This window comes from Aedes aegypti, chromosome 3, assembly GCF_002204515.2.
Source record: "Aedes aegypti strain LVP_AGWG chromosome 3, AaegL5.0 Primary Assembly, whole genome shotgun sequence".
NCBI classification, from domain to species: Eukaryota; Metazoa; Arthropoda; class Insecta; order Diptera; family Culicidae; genus Aedes; species Aedes aegypti.
In genome coordinates this window covers 83,779,201-83,802,662 of record NC_035109.1, presented here as the reverse complement: position 1 = coordinate 83,802,662, position 23,462 = coordinate 83,779,201, and the positions used below count along the sequence as shown (strand labels likewise).

Sequence of the window (23,462 nt, the reverse complement as noted above, 5' to 3'; positions counted from 1 at the left end):
GAATTTTGCCAGGAAAACAGTGAAGATTCAACGGAAACCTTGTTCGTATTTTTATTTGAATCCACTACAGATTCATCAAGGAATCTGCGGCAAATTTAATATCAAATCTTCCGAGAATTCCACCAGAAATCTGTTAAAATTTCTTCAGAAGTTTGATGAATATTTCATTAGGTACATGAGCAGTTTCAGGAGCAGCTTTTCTGGAAGAAATCTTTGAACACATGGTTTTATCTGACATGGTGTTTTATTTGAGGTCCTTCACGGTTTTGTAACTACATGACGGCCGTGAAAACCCCTGAGCAAGCTGGGAGGTGACATATGTATTCTAGATTTGGTCATTGGAATTAAACCTTCTCGAAATATTCCGCAAAAGTCCAATGATTTTTTTTGTGAAATTTGCACACGCAGTTCCATTCGCTGAAAATTGTAAGGATTTTTTCCAAGAAAACAGTGGAGATTCAACGAAAATCCTGCACGTATTTTAATTTTTAATACACGGCAGATTCATATTTTAGGATGTGAATTAAATATCAAATCTTCCGAGAATTTCACTGGGAGACTGATGAAATTTCTTCAGAAATTTATAGAATTTTTCATTAGGTACATGAGCAATTTCGGGAGCAGCTTTGCAGTGAGCAATGTTTAAACACTTGATTCTATCAAAAATGTCGTTTAATTTGAGGTCCTCTACGGTTTTAAAACTACATGGCGACCGTAAAAACTTTGAGCTGACTGAGAGCTGACAAATTTCTGATTCGAATTGAAACTTCTCTGGGGAAAACCTTTGAACATTTGGTTCTTTGAAACATGGTGTTTTATTTGATTTTAAAACTACATGGTGACCTGAAAACCTTGAGCTAGCTGGGAGCTAACAAATTTCAAATTTGGTCATTGAGATTGTACATTGAACCTTTCCAAAAGATCCAATGAGTTTGCTAAAGATTCAACTAGAAACCCTGCACAGATCTCAGTTTTATTTCAGTACAGATTTATTTAGGACTCCGGGGAGATTCAAGCTTTTTATCTTCTGAGGAATGCAACAGGAATCTGATGAAACATCTTCTGGAATTTGATGAATATCTTGTTAAACAAACGAAACCAAAAACAAAAAATGATGAGAATATTTTATGATACCTGTTGAAGATAACACCAAGAATGTGGTCAAGAATCTAGTGAGAAGTTTCGAAATTAAGAAAATGCCTTTGATATTTGTGTTAGATTAATCGCTATAGCTTGTTGAATTCCTCAGAATTAAAAACCGCTTTACTATTGATTCCGTTCGAAGTGCAAACATATAAGCATCCTTTCCATTTGTTCTTAGAGCAACAAGACGACCGTGACTCTTTCGTATGCTTGGAAAACGATTTATAGCTCGTGATAGATGGCATAACTGAAGTAACTGGAAACACGTAGCTTTCCTGCGAATAATCTTAAGCAGTTGTCAAAATATTAACTTAGTGATCTTGACAAGATTTTTCTTGGTTGTTGTGCAACATGGCGACCGTGAAAACCTTTCTCTAGCAAGAAGTTGAAGAAGTTCAGATTTTTCAGGTATGGGTTTCACCAAATCACGCTTTTGTGCAGATGTTTGGTAAAATTATCACTGGGATATTCGAGGTTTCGCTTTTGGTTCGAAATTACGAAATTGATGATTATTATACCAAGTATCTTGTAAAGATTCGTTCAAAGAGTTTGGTTGAGAATTATACTAAGCATCTTGTAAAGATTTGTTCAAGTGTGAGTAAGATTGTTATTGAATACGTAGATAGAGCGATCAGATAAGCTTATTTTCTTTTTCATTTATTCTTATAGCGACATGACGACCGAGACTCTTTCTGGAGCTTGTAAAGCTTAATTGCTTGTGAGAGCCGGTATAACTTCAGTTACAATAAAAACGTAGCTCTCCAGCGCAAAATCTCAAGCAACTGTCAAAATATGAACTTGGTGTTCTAATCGAGACCTTTCTTGGTTGTTGTACAACATGGCGACCGTGAAAACCTAGCAAGCAGTTGCAAAATTTCAGCTTTTTTCATTGCAATTCATATTTTTCAAAGAATGTGTTCGCTAAGTTTTGTGTCCTCTCAAAAATGCGGTAGTGATTACAACAAATTTTGCTTTTCGGCTGAAATTTGATACATTTCTTACTAGAAAATTCGAGCATTCACTTTTGCTTTGAATTTCAGGAAAAAAGATGAGGGTTTTTCAAGAGTTTAGTTGAGGATTCTATCAAGAATCTGGTAAAGATTATTTTAAGTATAAAATATGAGGGAATCTTAAGAGGAATTTTCAGACTAATGGAAATTCCTACAGAAAACTGTTCATATATCATCAATGAAAAATCGTACCGAGATAACGAAATTTTTTTTCAGAATTACGATGCAAGATACACCAAAACTTTGATGAGGCTCACTGTAAGACTGCAGCGCTCAGGAATCTGGTAGGTTTTCTGGTGATAACAGTGCTACCATCTTGGCAATGAGTTCTAGAAAACTTGTGTGAAATACACTACAAGTCTAATAGGAGTTCTTCAAGAATACTTCTAAGATTCAAGATACTTGGTGAGAATTCCGGAGGTTTATGAACAACGTTGAAACCCCTACTGGCTTATTTCAGAGAATACATTAACGACTACTTCAAGCTATCGAAGAACTTCTTGGATTACAGGATTGCTGTTTTACACGCATAATAACTGAATTCTTGAACATACATGACCAAGATTTTCACCTAAACAGCTGACATGGCGACCGTGACTTTTTCTGGAGGTCAGGTCATAAAACATAACTTCTCGTGAGAGCTGACATAACATGAACTTCAGTGTCAACAAATACGCAAAATTCCTGCGAAAAATCTTAAGCAACTGTCGAAATATGAACTTATGGTGTTCTTTTCAAGATTTTTCTTGGTCGTTTGTTGTACAACATGGCAACCGTGAAAACCTTCGGCTGACAAGCAGTTGACAACGGTCAGTTTTGTTTTATTGTACTTATTTCAAAGATTGCTAATTTTTACACCTGAAATCATGTTCTTAGAAAAACCGATAGGAGTTACATCAAATCTTGCCATTCTGCAGATATTTGGTGAATTTCTCACCAGGGATTTTGAGGATTCACTTTTGGTTTTAATTTGAGGAATGCGATGGGGGTTTCTGCAAGAGTTTAAATGAAGATACTACCAATAATCTTGGGAAGATTTGTTCAAGTGTGAGGTATGAAGGAATCTCAAGTGGACTTTTTAATCCGGTGGAAGTTTCCCAAAGAAACCGAATCGAGATTTAATCTTGATGTTTGTGAGATTTGAATCATAACGAAAATTCTTCAGAAATATGATTCAAGTTACACCACAGCATTGGCCAGGCTCACTGTGTGACTACATCACGTAGGAAACCGGTTGGTTTTCTGGTTAGAAAATTGCTGCTATAATGGCAATGAGTTCTCCAAAAACCTGTGAAAAACTCAAATCTAGCAGGAGTTCTTCAAGAATACTTTTAAGTTTTAAGACACTTGGTGAAGATGAATCACACAATCCTTGTGAATCCGGAGGTTTATTACCAACGTTGAAACTCATACTGGCTCATGTCAATATATTCTAAACTGGAATCTCGCAGTCGACGACTACTTCTAGCTATCCAAGAACTCCTTGGAGTACAGAACTTTTGTTTTAAACGCATAATAACTGAGTTCTCGAATGTTTATGGTCAAAATTTTCACCTAAACAGCAGACATGACGACCGTGACTCTATCTGGAGGTCAGGTCATAAAACATAACTTCTCGTGAGAGCTAGTATATCTTGAACATCAGTAACAACAAATACGCAGCATTGCTGTGAAAAATCTTGGGCAACTATCAAAATATGAACTTAGTGTTCTCATCAACTGTGACTGTGAAAACCTTTGACAAGCATTGCAGTTGGTCTTTTTCAAAGAACCTGATAAATTTTCCACCAGAAATCCAATTCGCTTAATCATGGTTTTCCGCAGATATTTTGTAAATTTTCCACTAGGAAATTCGAGTATTCTCCAAGAATATATTGAGAAATCCATCAAGAATCTCATAACGATTCGTTCAGGTTGAGGTAAGACACAGTCCTTTACTTTTTCTGGCTGTTAGAGATTCCTACAAACTCCTGGTGAGATATTAATAAGAAATCAAATCATGATTTAATCTGGATGTTTGTGTGTCATAACGGAAATTCTTAAAAAGTATGACGAATGTACACCGCTTTGGTGAGGCTCCCATTTTTTCTATGAAAAACCCATATTCTACCCTATTGAAAGCATGTGCAAAATTTAATCCAAATCGAGGACTTTTGGGCATGATTTGTAATACTTTCGTCTCATTTTGATAAGATAAGGAAGCATTAGTTGAAAGCTATCATTTGATGCAAGTCATTGAAATTTGGTTTTTCATCAAAATATTTGATGGGATTATTAAATTGAAAATTAAGGATAAAAAATCGTAGAGACATACGATTACTGTTTCGAAGTGTCCGGATGCTTTGAATCCAGGATACTGGCCTTAAATCACTCAAAAATTATTTTTCCGACTACCTTTATGTATGTAGAATGTGAAAGACGTCATAATTATGAATTCCAGGGGAAAAAATGGGAATTTGATCCAAACACACCGTGAAAAAGGCCAGTGCCCGGCTTTTGAAGCGTTCGGCATTTCGATGCAGCATGGTACAAATCTGTGGAATGAAATTGGAAAAACTTGACGAAAATAATGAACAAATTATAAAAAAAAAACGATTTTTTTCTGGTCAATTAAAAAGAATACTTTTTGTTATTTTGTTACATATCAGCCTTCATTTTATATAAAAAAAATGAATAACTGTTTCATAACGGTGCTGAAAAGTAGTACCTTCCGATTCTATTTTAGTAGTTGGCAAATCAATAATTCAGGTATTCATAATTCAGCCTCTATCAAATTATTCTTGATTTCAACTAGCAACAACAATTTCTGGAGTTAACTAGCTTTTGATTCTGCATCCATTTGGATCGACTGAAAAATTCTGAGTGAACATACGATCCAGACAGAAAGGAAAAGAGACATATTAGTCGGGTTCAGAATGGGTACCATTTCTAATACTGTATTTGATCCCTTGATACATGGCAAAAGGCATTTTAGTTTGACAGATCCTAGTACACTTTTCACAGCATTCTAGATTTTGATTTTTTTACCGTATGTGGAGGTCTTCATTTCTTCTTTGCTCCAGCTATAACAACAATTTACGTTATTGCGATTTTTTAGCACTCGTCATATTAATCCAACTCGGCAAGCCTCATTGGATGAATGTATGCACATGTCACTAATAGAGTTTATACATCGAGTTTAGATTTACTTCGTCGTAAACGTTTGTATTCGTCATACTAAACTAAAAATGTTCCACTACAACGGGTTTTCGAACTAACCTACAATGTAGATTAGTTTTCCAACTACTGTATTTCGATAAATAACTTCAGTTCAATTATCCACTTTGCACTCGTTCACCGAAATCGTATAGACGAAGACGTACCGAGCATAGTATGATTAGCGATTGACTGAGACATGTCACATTACGATTCATATCTCTTCCTGCCCCTCTAAGTGACTTACTTCACCTGGCACTTATTCACATTGTGGAAAATCTTCGTACTTCTCCAGTAAAGGATTTCATTCCAATCACAAACCGTTAGACTTCTATAATTCACGAAATTAAAAAAAAAAACCTCAATGACCGATAATTGAGAACGTGAAAAAAGTTTTTCTTCGTTTAGACTGAGCAAAAAAAAAATGTGCGCATCAATGTGTGCGTGATATTTGGCTTTAAAAACGCTTCCTTTTGTTTGTGATTGTTTTTGTGAGTCGTCATGTATTTTATTTGGCCAAAAGTATGATTGTGCTTCTTTGTTTTGGGTGTACTTTGCTGGGGCCAATAAATTTCAAGGGAAATCCACATATTTCATCATGCATCGGAAATGGTGGGGATGCCCGAAGATCTGTATATTCTAGTTTAACAATTTAATATAACGTTAAAGTGCTGATTTCAACCACCCACTATATCCCAGTGATTCGTTAGTTGTGACACGAATAAAAATTGATTGCGACCAAATAAAAAACGGATGCGACGGATATAGGCAACAGACAGTGACAATGTCATTGCAGTATTTCCAATAAACGATCCAGATTTATCAAAATCTTATTGCACAATGCGAAAACCGTCTTGGAAAAGAATGGTTTGGCAACGGTTTGTATCAGCATCATTCACTACAAAACTGAAAAAAATGCAGGTTCTCACTGATCAGAGCTTAACACATTGAAAATTAGCACTTCACCCTAGATGAATATAAAGACCTGTCCAATAAACAAAACGAAAAATAGATCTCTTAGATCTTCTTACAGCAAGGCGGCACTCAATGGGAAATCCAACAGAACCGCTCCACTCAAGCAGCAGTAGTAGTAGATTATAACGCGGATAATAACGTTTTCATAGTAGTAATAGTAGAATCTAACGAAAAGGCACACATTGTCTTCGTAATCATAATAATTGATTGATAAATACACACTCGTCTAATGCATTGACTTTCCTACACCGTGACGAAGCTTGAACATTAAACCTACTAATATGTATGAGGATGATTTCCTTCTTCTTTTCTAGCACATGCAAGTAGGATTCGAAATCGGGAAATCGCTCCGTACCTCCTATCACGTACATAAATTACTTCTTTGACTGCTTCCGGTTTCATTTCGTCAAAGAACAAAAACAATACTCACTAAGTCGCTAAGATTGATAACACTTTTCCTCCTTAACTTGCCCTAAATTCCAAGAATCAAAAAAATAAATCGATCGTTCATTCATTCGGCTTGGATCCAACCAGAGCGCGCCTTCAACCGAAGCTAAACGGGCTCCGGCCGAAGACCGCAATCCCCCGTTCTCGGTTTCCATCCGCCTATCGCCTCAGATCGCAGCACTGCCGTTCGGACGTGGTCGCGGTGGAACTGTTCGCTGCTGCCGACCGTCGTTGGTCAATCGAATAAATGAACAAACGTAACTAGAGGTTAAACATGTGCCGAAGCTTCTGCAACAATCACCGCTTGTAGAGCGAGTCGCGGCCACGACCCATGCCACCGATGGCCGACGACGGCCGGAAGAACCCGAGCGTGTCCAGGGTGCGGCGCGTCCGCTGGACCAGCTCGTCCTTGTACTTCCAGATCGTGGTGTCGCGGACCTGGTTCTCCTTGAACTCCTCGCAGCTCTTCTTGAGCGTCCGGACGCAATCGGCCCGGTAGTGTTGGAGCTGGGCGTCCTCTGTACTGATGGGGAAGGAATGGCAGGCCCCTCCCAGGCACGCGATCGGGAAGTGGTTGTGCAGGGTTAGGACCCGTTCCGGGTTGTGGAAACACTTGACGTACTGGTTCGGTTTGGTGTAGTTCTTGGCTCGCTGGACGTGCTGCAGCATGTGCATGTACTTCGGGACGTCCTTTTTCCAGTCATGCTCGTGCTGGTCCTGGTCGAAGAAGTACACGTTCCGCACGTTGTAGCTTGGGTACGTATCGTTCTTGAGCTTCATGCCCTTCTCGACGACTCGTTCCATGAGGTCGTGCCAGGTGCGATCTTCGTCCAGCTTGGGCATGATGACCTCGTCAATGTCCAACAGTGCTATGAAATCGTACTTGTACATGTTCTTGTAAAGGCAGTCATTGTAGGGGATGAGTTCGTTCTGCCTCTTATGAGTGGTCTTCTTTGACAGGAACAGATGCTGGAAACCCGGAACGTTTGGCTGACCTCCAGGCAAAGTCAGAGGAGTAACGTGAACTCGATCCTGCTCTTCGTAATACCGTAGAACCTTGGAGATGTTCGGATGGATCTGCAGCTCGTAGAAGAAGATCTTATCCGCACCTAGGATCCCTAGGAGTTCGATCCACTCTACCAGTCGCACCGACAGATCATCGTACAGGAAGTCCAAGCCCTTCACGCAGACGGCAAAGCCCTTCTTCTTGTCATCCAGCGGCCGATTGTACAACACCCGTAGATTGTTGGTCGCCGTATCGCACTGCTTCTCCACCAGCGAAACCGACGCCGGAACCAATCCTCGGAACGGCTTGGGAATCTGGCAGGCTATCAAGTACGGCTGATAGATGCCTTGCTTATAATTGCCCCACTTGTTGAACCAGATGTACTTGTACTCGAAAGTTTTCACAATAAAAGGCTCCTTCTGGCCGTCGAACCACAGCTGACAGAAGGTCTTCACTTTGGGTTCGATCCGGTCTATCATCCCCAGAATCCGAACCGCCGGTCCAATGCGGCTCCGTTTCCGGATGTCGTAATACGCCCCGAACAGTTGGAACGTCCCGTTGGAACTTCGCAGCGTTTGCCAGTAGATGTTGTTGAACTCCAACTCGAAGATCGACGGATACTTGGCACAGGAGGCTTTCTTCTGGACGGCATTCTTGTGCTTGCTCCAGTAGGCAATCGGAAGCGACGGGATGCGGGATTCGACGTCCCGGACCAGCTGCTCATCGTCGATCACTGTGATGAGATAAAAGGAAAAAGATTTCGTTAGTTCACTGGACTGTAACATTCAAAGAATATTTCGAACATTGGTGACCATAAATTACATCTAGATAACATAAAGAATAAATAGAGACAATTTTAAATTGAATTTGTTTTCGATTGCGATTCAAATTTAATTGTATTTCGATTTGATTTCGATTCGATTTCGATTCGATTTCGATTCGATTTCGATTCGATTTCGATTTTGAATCTATTTCGAGGCCACACTCTTACGACTATCTTTCAGCATCGATGCATCGAAAAGAACAGAGCTGGTAACGATTTTGCTCATATTTTTCGCTCATTTATGACAGTTTATTAGTGGAAAGTTTGTATGTTGACCACGAAAGTTTATTATTCTTAACCCAATAGATTCCCTAGTCGCTGCCTGTACGAGGAATGATTCAGCGACAGAAACCTGTTTTCCACTTCTCTGGATATGTCCAGAAATCGTGCTTCGGATTTAACGACTGTTTGATTCACCACACCCTTTTTAGAAATGCAGGAGACGTGGTTTTGAATATGGGAATTTTTGCGGAATTGTTGAAACAGTCGTCGCTGACAAGGTTGTTTGGGTAAATGAAGCAGAAAGCGTCGGTGGCATACTTTTGCTGCATGAGGCATGACAATAAATTGTCTCAAACGGGTGAGGAAAGTGTGTTTGAGAGAAGTCATAAAAATCTATCCACTTGTAAGAAGATTCATCCATTTTTTTTGGTTGATTTAAACTCAACCGATTTTCAATATCAATGTTTGAAGTATTGAGGATATTCAACAGACATACAATTGAGCTTTTCGATAGTTTAGTCAATTCCCAAGAAGACGATTCAAACCTTAGCAATTTTGTTTCTTATTGCAGTTTTTCGGACAAATTCAGTAATAAAACTATGACTTAACATAATACGTAACTAGGGTTGAATGATAATGGACGATCGGAAATATCAAGTTATGAAACAAAAATGTTTAAAAAACCAAAATATTTCATTTCCACACTTAGAAATTGTACAAAATATAACTAAAATCCACCAGGAAATAAAAATCACTAACCAAAGGTGACTCGCAGGTCTTGTTCCTCTCTCACTAATCAAAACCCTTCCCATGGTGATTGTAGTGATGCAGAGGTATTCTCGGTCTCTAGAAGCAACAATCATTACACACTAACATTCCTTCCCCAACTGGCCGTAAAAACTTGACCAATGCCGTTATGAGTCAATAATATGAGAGTAAATGGAAGGTCACATCCTGTATCCATTTGGTTCGAAGTTCAATGCTTATCAGTTTGAGTAATTTGCTTTCCTCTTTTTACTTCTGTAAATCTGTAAATTATTTCTTCCAGTGACACTCCAACTCCTCTCGCCGACGACAAAAGTAAAAGCTGTGCACTTCCCGCTACGACGGACGCGTCAAATATGTGTCAATCCCTTCCAGGAGAATGATCCAGCAGCGCGTGATCTGTTTCGATGGGGATTTCCCTCGCTCGCACAAACACAACAGTCTCGTAGGCGGCGGCCTCTTCGGATTTGCGCGTGAAATCGAAATTTGATTAAAAATTTAGCACACATACGCGACCAGTCTGGGCGAGGCACGCAAAAGATGTGTCGCAAACTGGCGTCTTCGAAGGTTGTCATCTGTCTTAGGAGCGACAGAGAGGGAGGTTGAAGATGTGCTGATTTTACGACTTAGGATGAGACAAGTTGATTGGCTATTTAGGATTTCAAGCGACGTGTATCTGTACCAGAAATGGGAACGAGCAATTATAATTTTATTGCCTTGCTTAATGTGTGCGGGCGGTCAGATGAATGTACAAAAATGGCAAACATTGTTCGCAGGTGCGTAGAGGATTCTGGCAATCATTATGCAAATAATGAAGCACGTGCTGTATTATACGTCTGAAAAGGTTATTTTGGGGAAATTTAATACAAGTGACTGTAGGTTAAAATGACATAAGTTCAAGATTAAGTTGATAAGATGATAACCGTTGTAGGTGAAACTGCAATAAATTAAGATCGTTGTCTGAATTTTGCCAAGATTTGGTGAACACGGTCTCGTTGACAAGTTCAACGTCAAAATGGGTGTGGAGGTATTTACATTGTTCTTCCTTAACGCCACCTTGGCTGTTCCCTGACCTCGCTTCGCATTTTATTGAAAACCACTTGACGATTCCTGGCCTATCACGTACTGTGGCTTCACAGGTAGAAGAAATATTATGGTGGATTGTATCAAGCAATTCCTCAGGGGGAATTTCTCCAAGATTTACCCCAGTGATTGAAGTTCCCCAAGGGATTCTTCCGGAACATTCTAAAGGAATCCATCTGAAAATCGCTCCGACAGTTCATCCATTAATTACACCAATGATTACTCCATAAATCATTTGAAAAAATATCAGGTAATATTTCCGGGAATTATTTCGATAACTCTGAAAATTCAACTCAAAACTCTTCGGCAAAATTTCTCCAGGAATTCATCTGATAAAATCTTCACAGAAAAAACTACTCCAGGCTTCCTAAATCATCTGTAAATCCTCCATGAATAATATTCTTTCAGTAAACATTTTGGGAATTATTCCAGAAAAAAAATAGGGAATAACTCAACGAATTCCTTTAGGAAACACTTCGGAAATTCTTTCCGGGATTACTACGGGAACGCTTGAAAGAACTACTATTCTATGAATTTCTTTCAGAATTCATTAAGAGATTCTTTGAAAATATTGCTCCGAGAATTCTTCCAAGCATTGCTCGCAAACTCATCTAGGATTTCTTTCAAAACTTCCCTCGGGGATTGTATCAGGAATTCTCTCAGTAATTTCTGTAGTGAATCTATTGGGATTTATTTATAATGAAATCTCTAGAAGCCTCCCCGAGAATTCCTTCAGTGTGTCCTTTAAGGTTTGTTATAATCATTCTAGGACATTTCAGGGAATAATGTCTGAAGTTCGTCAGGAAACATCTGTAGGAAATTATTCCCAAAGCTAATTCAGTAATTTAGGCTTTTATCATAATCAAATAGGGGACATCTTGCAGGAAATTCGTTAGTTATGAGAGTTCATTCCAGAATTTTCAGAATCTGTACGAATTAGATTTGCTCTAAAACTTTTAACAAAGATTCGCCTGAGAGCAGAGTCGGTTGCAAAGGATTAGCCCTGTTCTCAGCCCTTGAAACATTTTTTAAGTCGGCTAGGAGAAGAAGTTTGGCTAAGTTACTTCTGTTACATCTATTAGTGCTATATGCACTAGTCTAGTTCCTCCCTGAAGAAAAGGTGGTTACGGGAGAAGAGGGTTTAAGGCCAAAGGTAATGTCTGTGCATTCTGTACAACACTTGAGCAATTCAGCGAGAATTGCTCATTTACAGTGCATGGGCTGATTTAAGTGAGTCGTCGATGGTGCGGCATTTCCACACCCACTGAGTCACCTTCTCAGGAGTCTGGTTGTAGATTTCTTCCTTGTAAAAAGTACCCAATGATTTGGCGAGCATGGGACCCAACCGTGGATGGAAACCAACATTGTGGCGTAAAATTGTTGAATCAGTGTGACACGGTTTGTTAACTAAATAAATGAATGAATGAATGGATATGGTGTGCATCGAACAGTCGTTCATTCACCAGTTAGTTTCAGTAAGTCGATCCAGTTTCATCCAGTCGTCAAAATCACACTTTCTTCCCGCAAAAAAAAAAACTAGCCCACAAATCTTGGCATCGCAAAACCATCTCACGTCTTAAACCCATTACCCTTGTGGTAATTACCCGACAAATTGACTAAACCATCGTCTTGCCACATTCGGGGCAAACCCCTCGAGTTAAGTGTTTTCGATTTCACTCATCGAGAGTACCATCACGCACTTTGCACAGTCATGCTGCGCTCAGATATGTACCTACTTCGAAGATGGTGCAAATCGCTGCCATGTACGCTTGCACTAAACAATCCCAGCGCGGTGCCATCGCTCCTCGATCCTCGATTTTGGAGGTTTCTTTTATCTTCGACGCGGGGAGAGTGAAATTGATCGTGAATTTGCTCCACACCCCTTTTCTCTCCTCGTCGTCGCCGTCGGTTTCAATGTCACGCCGAACCACTTCACGGCCGATTCGCAAATTTTCGGCATTATCTTAGTCCGTTAGTTGGTCCACATCCGCCCCGCTCCGTCAATCCTCCGCCTCCCATCTCGTGTGTGATCGTTCGGATTTTTGCGCGTGGTCATCGTCCATCAATGCGACGACCGACACGACGGACGGAGAAAGGCGAGAGAGTTTGTGGAGAAGAATGTGTGCAGCAATAGGCCGAAAATTGGTTTTCAATCCGAGGCAGGGGTTCGGGTCCAAGCACAGGAAAAGAAACCGACCAAGTGCAAATAAATAGAGCAGCAATGGATACGTCCACGATCAAGGCGAGGCCCAATCCCGAAGATATGGGTTGCATGATGGTGAATGTTGATGGATTTGGGAGTGAAATTGGGCGTCCGGCGAAGGCGGAAACTTAAATGGCACATAAATAAGGTTTAATCAAATGGTTCGACGTTTAGGAGCGAGCGAAATCGTGGTGGGTAAAACCGAACGAAATTGATGAACCGAGAAGACGAAAAAACTGGATCAGGTTTCCAACTGTGTAAGCCGACTGCTATTCCTTCAAAACGTTGGACTGGTTCACAAAAACTGAGTGATTGTCGGAGCTTTCGATGTTTTAGTTTCTGGGACGGACAACCGATCTCAAATCGTCCACAATGACGAAACGGATGGATGGGCAATGGACAAGTGCTACAAGAGATTATGGGGGCAAGGCAAGGCTTTCATCGAATCCGACACGAAATGAAACTTTTATGATGGATGTCATGTCTGGAATCGTGGAATGTGATAGGGGAAAATGCCTTGCATCCACCAGGTGTTTTTTTGTTTTCGATGTATGACAATGGAATGCTTACGTATTGTCTTTAGACAACGGATTAATCTTCGAATTGCGATTTTCACCTACTGAGAGTTTGTTTTCATTTGGTCGATATTTTAAAAAGGGATTAGAAGTGCTTCATATTGAATAGATATCCATGGATGTAAAAATAATCTAAAGGCAGTTATTTGGATTTATCGAACTCATCGATAAAACAATCATTAGGACAAACAAATATTGCAATCTACTACAGATGCTACTGATACTCCATGATCAATCAGGATAGTTATATTGCACAGAGAACCACTCAGACGGAGCTGGGATGTTGACCATTTTCAATGTAAAACAAATATTTCTAAGCACCGGCGTGCAGGCATGTGATCTCAATCGATCCTGTTTCTTAGACACTAAGCTCAAACTTCACAATTGTCTTGAATAACTGTGAAACTTCAAACACTAAAGTATGTAGTACACGGTGTTAAAAGTTTTGTTTAAAAGTTTGCTCCAATTATATGCAGTTTTTATTTGATTCTTCTTTCTCCTTAACACTTGTCCGCCTAAGATATTCGTCACTTACACGGACGACGAAGCCTCAAAATCAGTTGGAACGCTAAATTCAACCCACTATATCTCGGCTGTCCTAAGCCCGATTTACAAAATTTTGGCACCTACAGAAATGTATGGGCTTCTAGATTCATGTCAGATTTTTGAAATATTTTTGGGAACTACTGTTTGATTTGTAGTACTTAAAACACCGGAGCAAGTCCCTAAAAAAATCGAAATTTGGCCAATGCCTGTAAATAACTTGAAGTTTATCGCGATAACCTCTAGATTTTTTTATTGTATGATGATTGTATTAGCGTAACCAAACAATTGGTATTGAATTTATGATTGTTAGCCATTCAAATAACTGCAATATATTCACAAAACTGCGTAGAATACAGAAAAAAATACATTTTCTACTATAACTTGAAATTTATCGCGATGACCCAAACATTTTATGACCTTAAAATATACTCATATTCAAGGCCATCAAATTTGCAGAACACTGATAATAAATTTCTGTTGGAAAAACTACAATATTTTCACAAAATAGTGAAAAATACAGAAAAATACAGGTTTTCTACAGTAATTTCATATTTATCGCAATGGATCATCAGTTTTATAATTTTAAACTCTTTGTATGTTCATGAGAAACCAATTTGCTGAAAATCGTTGATCGCTGTTTGTTCAAAGAACTACAATATATTCACAAAACTGCGTAGAAAACAGAAAAAATACATTTTCAACTATAACTTGAAATTTATCGCAATGACCCAAACATTTCATGATCTTAAAATATACTCATATTTAAGGCCATCAAATTTGCAGAACACTGATAATAAATTTCTGTACGAAAAACTACAATATTTTCACAAAATAAGGAAAAATACAGAAAAATATAGGTTTTCTACAGTAATTTCATATTTATCGCAATGACTCATCAGTTTTATAATTTAATACTCTTGGTATGTTCATGAGAAACAAATTTGCTGAACATCGTTGATAGCTGTTTGTTCAAAGAACCACAATACTACACAAAATCTTGTATAACACAGAAAATTCTTAAATTTCTTCTGCAATTTATTGATTGCCTCTAGATCAATTAAAAGATTTGAAGTATTTTAGTTATAAAAATAAATATATTTAAAGAACATTTTTGATCCATTTTAAAGAACTACAACAGTTTCACAAAACTATGAATAATACAGGGAAATTACGATTCTAACAACAGTTTGAAATTTATTGCAATGATACATGGATTTTGTGATTTTAAAATATTGTCATATTTAGGATTATCAATATTTTCACAAATTATCATATAGTACAAAAATATTCTGTTGCTACCGAAGTTTGAAATTTTTTTCATCTGTATAATTTTCTTAATCGTTGTGTATTTTCAATAAAAAAAAGTGTGCTCAAAATTATTAGAAGCTGTTTGTTTCCAAAACTACAATATTTCCACAAAATCATGTATGAGAACTTTTCGTTCACTGTCAATTCTCACCTTTCGACGTTTCGTCAACCAACTACAAAAGACGATGATGAATCCAACCAGGTTTTCTGTTTTTTTATAATTTTTTTATTAGCATCATTTCAAACATTACATTCATATCTGTGTGTTCTGTGTTATTAGACAACACTATCATCCTAATTTGGTAAAACAAATTTAAGATTTTATTTACAGTTTGTTAACAACATATTACATTTCATTTGCCGTATCAGTTCGGATATATTACAGGTGAGTTTTTTCTGAATTAAAAATTTCAATTGTTCGCCTAAGTAATTCGCTCAGGAGATGGGAAGAAAATATGATGAGAAGAAATTATTCATTCCAGTAACGCCATTTTAAAACAAAACGCGAGATGTGTTCTTTTGCTTTATAAATTAAATGGTTTACAGTAAAATGTGTAGGAAATGTGATTTTCGTTGATTTTCATAGGCTGTATTTGAAAAAATAGCTAAAATATGGAAAGAATCAAAATTTCACCAATGGAATATTGTAAAACTTTTTAATTATGAAATCATAACCCAATTACTGAACTGTAGCGGAAATAAATCCGAGTTTGCGATTTGCATAATCTTCTGATTTGAACATAGCGTGATATATTCTAGCAATATTAACAACTTCCAAATGAAGTCTGACTTTATTTTTATGTGATAAAATTATTCTTTATATTAAAAACACAAGACATCGTTAGCGGCTGTTGGATCAGTAGGTATTTGGTATGTTTCAAAAATCGCTCATTCAAAAAATAAATTATTTTGTATACTAATTCTTTTTACTGAAGAAGGTATAATTTGACCATAAAAAATAGCAGGATAACGAAATTCTAATTATGCAATGCTTTTTATCCAGTATGTTCGTCACGAAATCTGTTTATCGTGTGCGGAATAGGAACACATAGATGCAATTCCAATTAAATATTTTTTATGAATGTTTTTCAAATAATTTCTATGTTAACGATGATCATCTATACTTGAAGCTACATTGTGACATAAAAAAGTATTTATCGACTCAATAGTTATTTTAAAATGAACCTTCGAACACCTTACTTCCCTCAAATGAGGGGAATATGGTGCACAGATGGTACTCTATTTCTTTTCCCTGCGAAATAGGAAAACTACGGTGATAGTAAACAGTACGATTTGGTTAAACATAAAAATATCTGTAAGTTCTCCATAGCAATAGGAAAAGAATGTTTGTTACTGCATTCAACATTCTATTGTGATTGTAGTTCTTTTAAGAATAAAATGATAGTATTTTGGAGCAAATGTTTTCAGATGTGTCATGTTCAAACATTTATTAAAGTAAAGCTGGTTGAATCAATTCTTACCGATCAACTTACTACCTACATGGAAGTTAAAAGTATGTGCCATCAGTACAAAATAAAAATGGATTTGAAAAAGTGGCATGAAAATGGTTTTTCAATCAAGCCCTAGCTGAGACAGTGATTTGGGAAACTGCAAATTTGAAATATTTACCTTTATATTTTTATTCTTAATTCTTATTATAGGTTATTTGATAGATGACATAAAAAATGTTCTTGTTTTTTATGAGAAAGTTTTGAACCATAAAATATAGGTCATTGCGAAAATTATTAGATTACAAAAGAGTTCTTAGTTTTGAATAAATTATTTCATGAAAATATTTTAGTTCTATGAACTAACACGTATCAATTTTCATTTATATTCTTTTCTCGTGAACATGAAAATGGTTTGAATTAATAAAATCAATGCGTCATCGCAATGAATATCAAACTACACTAGATATGATAAAATATATATATTGTAAAAGTGATGGGCAATAGCGATTATTTTAAACTATAGCGGAAACTGTTTTTTTTTCTGCCATATGCTATGCAGTTCAATTTATATGTAGTAGGGGAATTAGGGGCATAATGGACACGTTAAGCAAATGTTCGTTTTAAGACCCTTAAATGGCAATGTTTTTAATTTACCCCCGGCTAGTTTTCAAGTTTGATGTTAGTACGACGTGCCACATTCATTCATAGTGATAAAAATCATATCATATGTCAGAAAAGCGAGATAGAAAATTGGGTCGAAAACAAGGCTGGTAAAAAGGTATCGGGGCGAAATGAACACCTGTATGAAATTTAGTTATTCCAACATATTCAATGACTGTCAATCATTCCGATATGCAAAAGGACTCTCCCTCAATCATAATAGCTAAAAAGAACCTATCTGGGTTCGTTACTTTGCTCAAAAATTAGATTCTTCCAAGGTCTTGCTTATATGCCAATTTGAAACTGAGAAAAATTTTAAGTCAAATTTTAAAGAACAATTGAAGCAAAAATTAAATTTTTTACCGTCAAGCATTTCAAATGCATTACAGATTTCATGCAGTGAATGAACTTTTGATGAAATATGTGTATTATCAGATATTGAGAGGGTGTCCATTTCGCCCCGTATGTTCATTATGCCCCTAATCCCCCTAATTCGTTAAATGTACAAATTACAATGAAAAATGTTTGGTAATATAAATTCGAACTTCATTGTTAGATAAGTTTCAAGTTGTGTACAAACAAACGCTACATTGTTTTAGACTAGCTCCAGTGTTTGTAGTACTACAAATCAAACAATAGATTTCAAGCACATTTCTATAACCGCACATGAATCTACAAATAAGGACAAACTAGGGTTGAAGCGATCCACTTTTTTTTTAACACCGTCATCCATCTAAGTAAAATATCATTAATTTTGTTATTATAAGTAAATTTAAAAATGATGTAATTGCGACAATAATGATAAGCTACAATTTGTAGTTGTAAGCCTCAAATATGAGAATAGTTTAAAACCACAAAATCTATGCGTCGTTGCGGTAAATATGAAGTAAGATTGTTGAAGGTATTTTTTCTGTATTATTTACAATTTTTTGAGAATGGTTTAATGCTGTGGAGAAACTTAAAATTTGCTTAGTTAATTTATGGTTTATAATATGAAAAAATATAATAAAATCATGAAAATGATAACTTTTTGCCACAATTATTATATTGCAATGGAAATCTGATATATTTTTGTTATAATCTATATAAATAAAAATGGAGTGGTGTTTGTATGTCACGAAATGGCTTGAGAACGGATCAACGGATTGATGCAAGTTTTTCACTGTTACATTCGATAAGGGATGCGACGTGTTCGTGCGACGGAAAAGTTCGGGAAAGTCTTCGGAATAATCGGGAAATCGAGAGCAGACTAATGTGTAATTTTATATGGAGGATTGCATGACTTTTTACAACAGCCTACTTGATGGCAAGACGAAGTTTGCCGGGACCACTAGTACATAATAATACATTTATATGATTTGTGCAAATACTATCAATAAATAGAAATTATTCTATTACCAATTTTGTAAACTGTTTGTCGTGCTTTGAAAACAGAAACAATAACTGCTCTATTTTTTATATTTATTACGATGAGAAAATTTCAAATCGTAAACATAACTGCTATGAAAACGCAACCATAGTCAGAGACTGTTCTGTATTATTCGTGGTTTTGTGAAAATATTGTAGTTCTTAGAGCAAATAGCCATTATAATTGTTGAGAAAGTTTGTTTTTTTTTTCAAACTTAATAACGGTTTTGAAAAATAAAATCAATTAGTCATCTTGATAAATATGAAACAAGAGCAGAAATAGTATAATTTTGTATAACATGGTATTTTGTGAAAATATTGAAGTTTTCTAACGAAATTTCATCGGTTAATTTATACAAGCTTGTGAACTCTAAATGATAACATTTTATTTAACATTTTTAAATCATAAAATCCATGGAACATTGTGATAAATTTTAGGTTATTATTACGATCTAACTTTTCTGGTATCTTCCACAGTTTTGTGAAACTGTTTAAGTTCATTAGAAATCACCAAAAATGTTCTGTAGATATATTTACTTTTATATATAAGTATGTTTCAAACCCTTAAAATGATATGGTCTGGAGGCAATCAGTGATTTGCAGTTGGCTGACAAAACGTCGAAAGGTGGGAATTGGAAGGGATAGAAATGATCTTGGAAGAAGGATTCTCTTCCGAAAGAATAAATAATTCGATATGTTTTTCAATTAGATGTATTATTCCTTTCGACGTTTTGGCATTCAACGTTTGTTGTGTTTTGATACGTTCTGTCAATTTATATATGAATCTGAAAAAAATGCGGCAATTTGGAAATTACAGGAGAAATTTTAAATGTTTCTGTATTACACATGATTTTTGAGCACACTTAATTTTATTGAAAAATAACAACAATTTAGAAAATTATAAGATGATAAAATGTTCAACCTTCGGTAGCAACAGAATCTTTTTGTATCATACGGTAATTTGTGAAAATATTGTAGTTATTTCAATAAAATTTTATCGATTATGTTGTGCAAACTTGACAACCCCAAATAAAAGAATATTTTAAAATCACAAAACCCATGGATCATCGCAAAAAATTGTTGTTATGATCGTATTTTTCCTGTATTATTCACAGTTTTGCGAAAATGTTGTCGTTCGTTGAAAAACATAAAAAATGTTTAATTTTATATCTAACAATTGAAGCATTGTCTTTAAATTGATAAGGTCTAGAGACAATCAATAAATTGTAGAAGAAATTTCAGAATTTTCTGTTTTATACACAGTTTTGTGAAAGTATTGTAGTTCTTTGAACAAACAGCTATCTACGATGTTCAGAAAATGTGTTTCTCATGAACCAAGAGTTTAAAATTATAAAACTAATAAGTCATTGCAATAAATATAAAATTACTGTATAAAACCTGCATTTTTCTGTATTTTTCCTTATTTTGTGAAAATATTGTAGTTTTTCGTACAGAAATTCATAGTCAGTGTTCTGCAAATTTAATGACCTTGAATATGAGTATATTTTAAAATCATAAAATGTTTGGGTAATCGCGATAAATTTCAAGTTATAGTTGAAAATATTTTTTTCTGTATTCTACGCAGTTTTGTGAATATATTGTAGTTCTTTGAACAAACAGCGATCAACGATGTTCAGCAAATTTGTTTCTCATGAACATACAAAGAGTTTAAAATTATAAAACTGATGAGCCATTACGATAAATATGAAATTACTGTATAAAACCTGTATTTTTCACTATTTTGTGAAAATATTGTAGTTTTTCCAACAGAAATTTATTATCAGTGTTCTGCATATTTGATGCCCTTATATATGAGTATATTTTAGGATCATAAAATGTTTGGGCCATCGCAATAAATTTCAAGTTATAGTAGAAAATGTATTTTTCTGTATTCTACGCAGTTTTGTGAATATATTGTAGTACTTTGAACAAACAGCTGTCAAAGATGTTCAGAAAATGTTTTTCTCATGAACATACAAAGAGTTTAAAATTATAAATCTGATGAGCCATTACGATAAATATGAAATTACTGTAGATAACCTGTATTTTTCTGTATTTTTCATTTTTTTTTGAAAATATTGTAGTTTTTCGTACAGAAATTCATTATCAGTGTTCTGTAAATTTGATGGCCTTGAATATGAGTATATTTTAAAATCATAAAATGTTTGGGTCATCGCGATAAATTTCAAGTTATAGTTGAAAATATTTTTTTTCTGTATTCTACGCAGTTTTGTGAATATATTGTAGTTCTTTGAACAAACAACGATCAACGATGTTCAGCAAATTGGTTTCTCATGAACATACAAATAGTTTAAAATTATAAAACTGATGAGCCATTGCGATAAATATGAAATTACAGTAGAAAACCTGTATTTTTCTGTATTTTTCACTATTTTGTGAAAATATTGAGTTTTTCCAACATAAATTTATTATCAGTGTTCTGCAAATTTGATGGCCTAAAATATGAGTATATTTTAAGATCATGAAATGTTTGGGCCATCGCGATAAATTTCAAGTTATAGTTGAAAATGTATTTTTTCTGTATTCTACGCAGTTTTGTGAATATATTGTAGTTCTTTGAATGGCTAACAATCATAAATTCAATACCAATTGTTTAGTTACACTAATACGATTATCACACAATAAAAAAATTTAGAAGTTATCGCGATAAATTCTAAGTTATCTACAAATTACTGCCAGTTAGAATTTTTTTTAGGACTTGCTCCGGTGTTTTAAGTACTACAAATCAAACAGTAGTTCCCAAAAATATTTCAAAAATCTGACATGAATCTAGAAGCCCATACATTTCTGTAGGTGCCAAAATTTTGTAAATCGGGCTTAAGACTGCTGAGATATAGTGAGTTGAATTTAGCGTTCCAACTGATTTTGAGGCTTCGTCCTCGGTGTGTTAACAATGTTGCATTTCACTTTTCTCATTTCTTTAAGCTAAATGACGTTTGAACTTTTTATTGAAAACCGTACAATCAGCGGGTGTATACGATAACAATATTTGAGAGAGCGTATACAATTAATTCAATTTCGCCACTACCAGCATCATTGCAAAACCACTTTATTCTAGTTAAAAAAAATCATCAAGAGCAACCTAACGGTAAGCTTCGATTCGCTTCACTCCCTTCCCCCTCAAGGAAAAAAAAAAGAACAACTAAGCTCATCTTTTATGTATCGTCAAGTCATGCATGGATCCATCAGAGTCCGAGGCAAAACATCTTCGCTTCGATCTGCTGCTTTGTTGTTGTCGAACGAACAGCAAAAATCGCCAGCAATTAGCAACAAGAACGTCCGACTACAGCAGCAACATCGGCGCAAAACCCTCAAAATCCAAACAGATTAGCAGTGCCATGTGAAATTCGCTCGTCGCTTCGAAGCTCTCTTCTCGAATTGTGAAATGTAACAGAACTATGACTTGTAACAAATACCACATTGGGTGAAAAGCAATCACATATGCAGATCAGTTTCTGAATAGCTTCCCCTTTTTGAGCACTCGTTCTTGGCATAATTTCTAAACCACAATTATGTCATGCTCTCTCATATCAAGATATAATTTTGATATAATTTGCTAGTCGGGCTAGCATTATCAACGAAATAAAAAAGGAATTGCTTTTGCTGGTTCTTGTGTACGAAAAAAAAAAACGAAAACAATGATCATCATCATCGCCAAGTTTTTTGCTCAGTTTGGAGCGGTATATCATCGCCATAAAATTACGGCCATGGAGCGTCACTAAAGCTGTGCCCCGAAAATTCTTCCGAACCGAGCAGTTCCTTTCCTGTTTCTTGTGTGCTTTTGTTTTTCGCTGTTGAGTCTTACTTTAATTATGTTTCGAGTCGCAACTCAACTCGGGGAACAGCGCAAAGGTCGTTCGTTGATTCCGGCGCTACGTTTTAGATTTCGTACTATGTGCTGAATAGCCTATCGAGTTTTTAATTAGAGGTTTCGTTTAGAATAAATAAACAGTTTGGCAAATTAATCGGTCTAACGGGAAACAGGAGGAGTTTAGTCGAGGTAACGTTCGACAAAAGAACAACATCTTTGAACGAATCTCAATTCGATCACGATAGGTAGTTTGTTATTTCATTGATTAGACATCAATTGTCCATTTTGACAAATCGTTAGGTTCCAGTTATATGATTGCGAATGCATCCAATAAACTATCGATTCTTAACATTATTTTTTTTCGTGCTTTAATATCTTGTTTTATAAATCTTTTTTCGCTTTGGTTTAATTTAGGTAACTTTTTATGGAACTCAATTATCTTTTTCGTCTTTGTATTACGTCACCACTGGGACAGAGCCTGCTTATCAGCGTATTACTTTATAGGCACTTCCACGATTATTAGCTGAAAGCTCTTTTTGTCAAAGCTGCCATTTTTTCGCAGGCAAACACAATGATATTTTATATCCAGGTAAGTCAAGAAAATTTCCATTACGAAAAAATCCTGGGCCGATCGCGAATCGAACGCAGGCACCTTCAGCGTGGCTTTGCTTTGTACCCAAGGACGTTACCTCTAGGATAAGGAAGGTTCCAATACTTTGGAATAAAAATAAAATAGGTAACATGACGGATTGTGCTACTTTTCCCCGAATGTCGTTTCTCCGAATGCCATTTCCCAGAATGACCCGAATCG

At 36.0% G+C, this 23,462-nt stretch overlaps 1 protein-coding gene across 7 annotated transcripts in view; it reads right to left on the bottom strand.

Annotated features, from left to right (window-relative positions):
• Positions 1-5,838: 5,838 nt before the first annotated feature.
• The window catches only part of LOC5565978, a 769,372-nt gene continuing 751,748 nt past the window's right edge, over positions 5,839-23,462 (bottom strand). For all 7 annotated transcript variants that reach the window (XM_021850123.1, XM_021850119.1, XM_021850118.1 and 4 more), the window contains one exon: positions 5,839-8,509. In XM_021850123.1, coding sequence (XP_021705815.1) covers positions 7,068-8,509 — 1,442 coding nt within the window. In that variant the 3' untranslated portion in view covers positions 5,839-7,067. The remainder of the gene's footprint in view (positions 8,510-23,462) is intronic.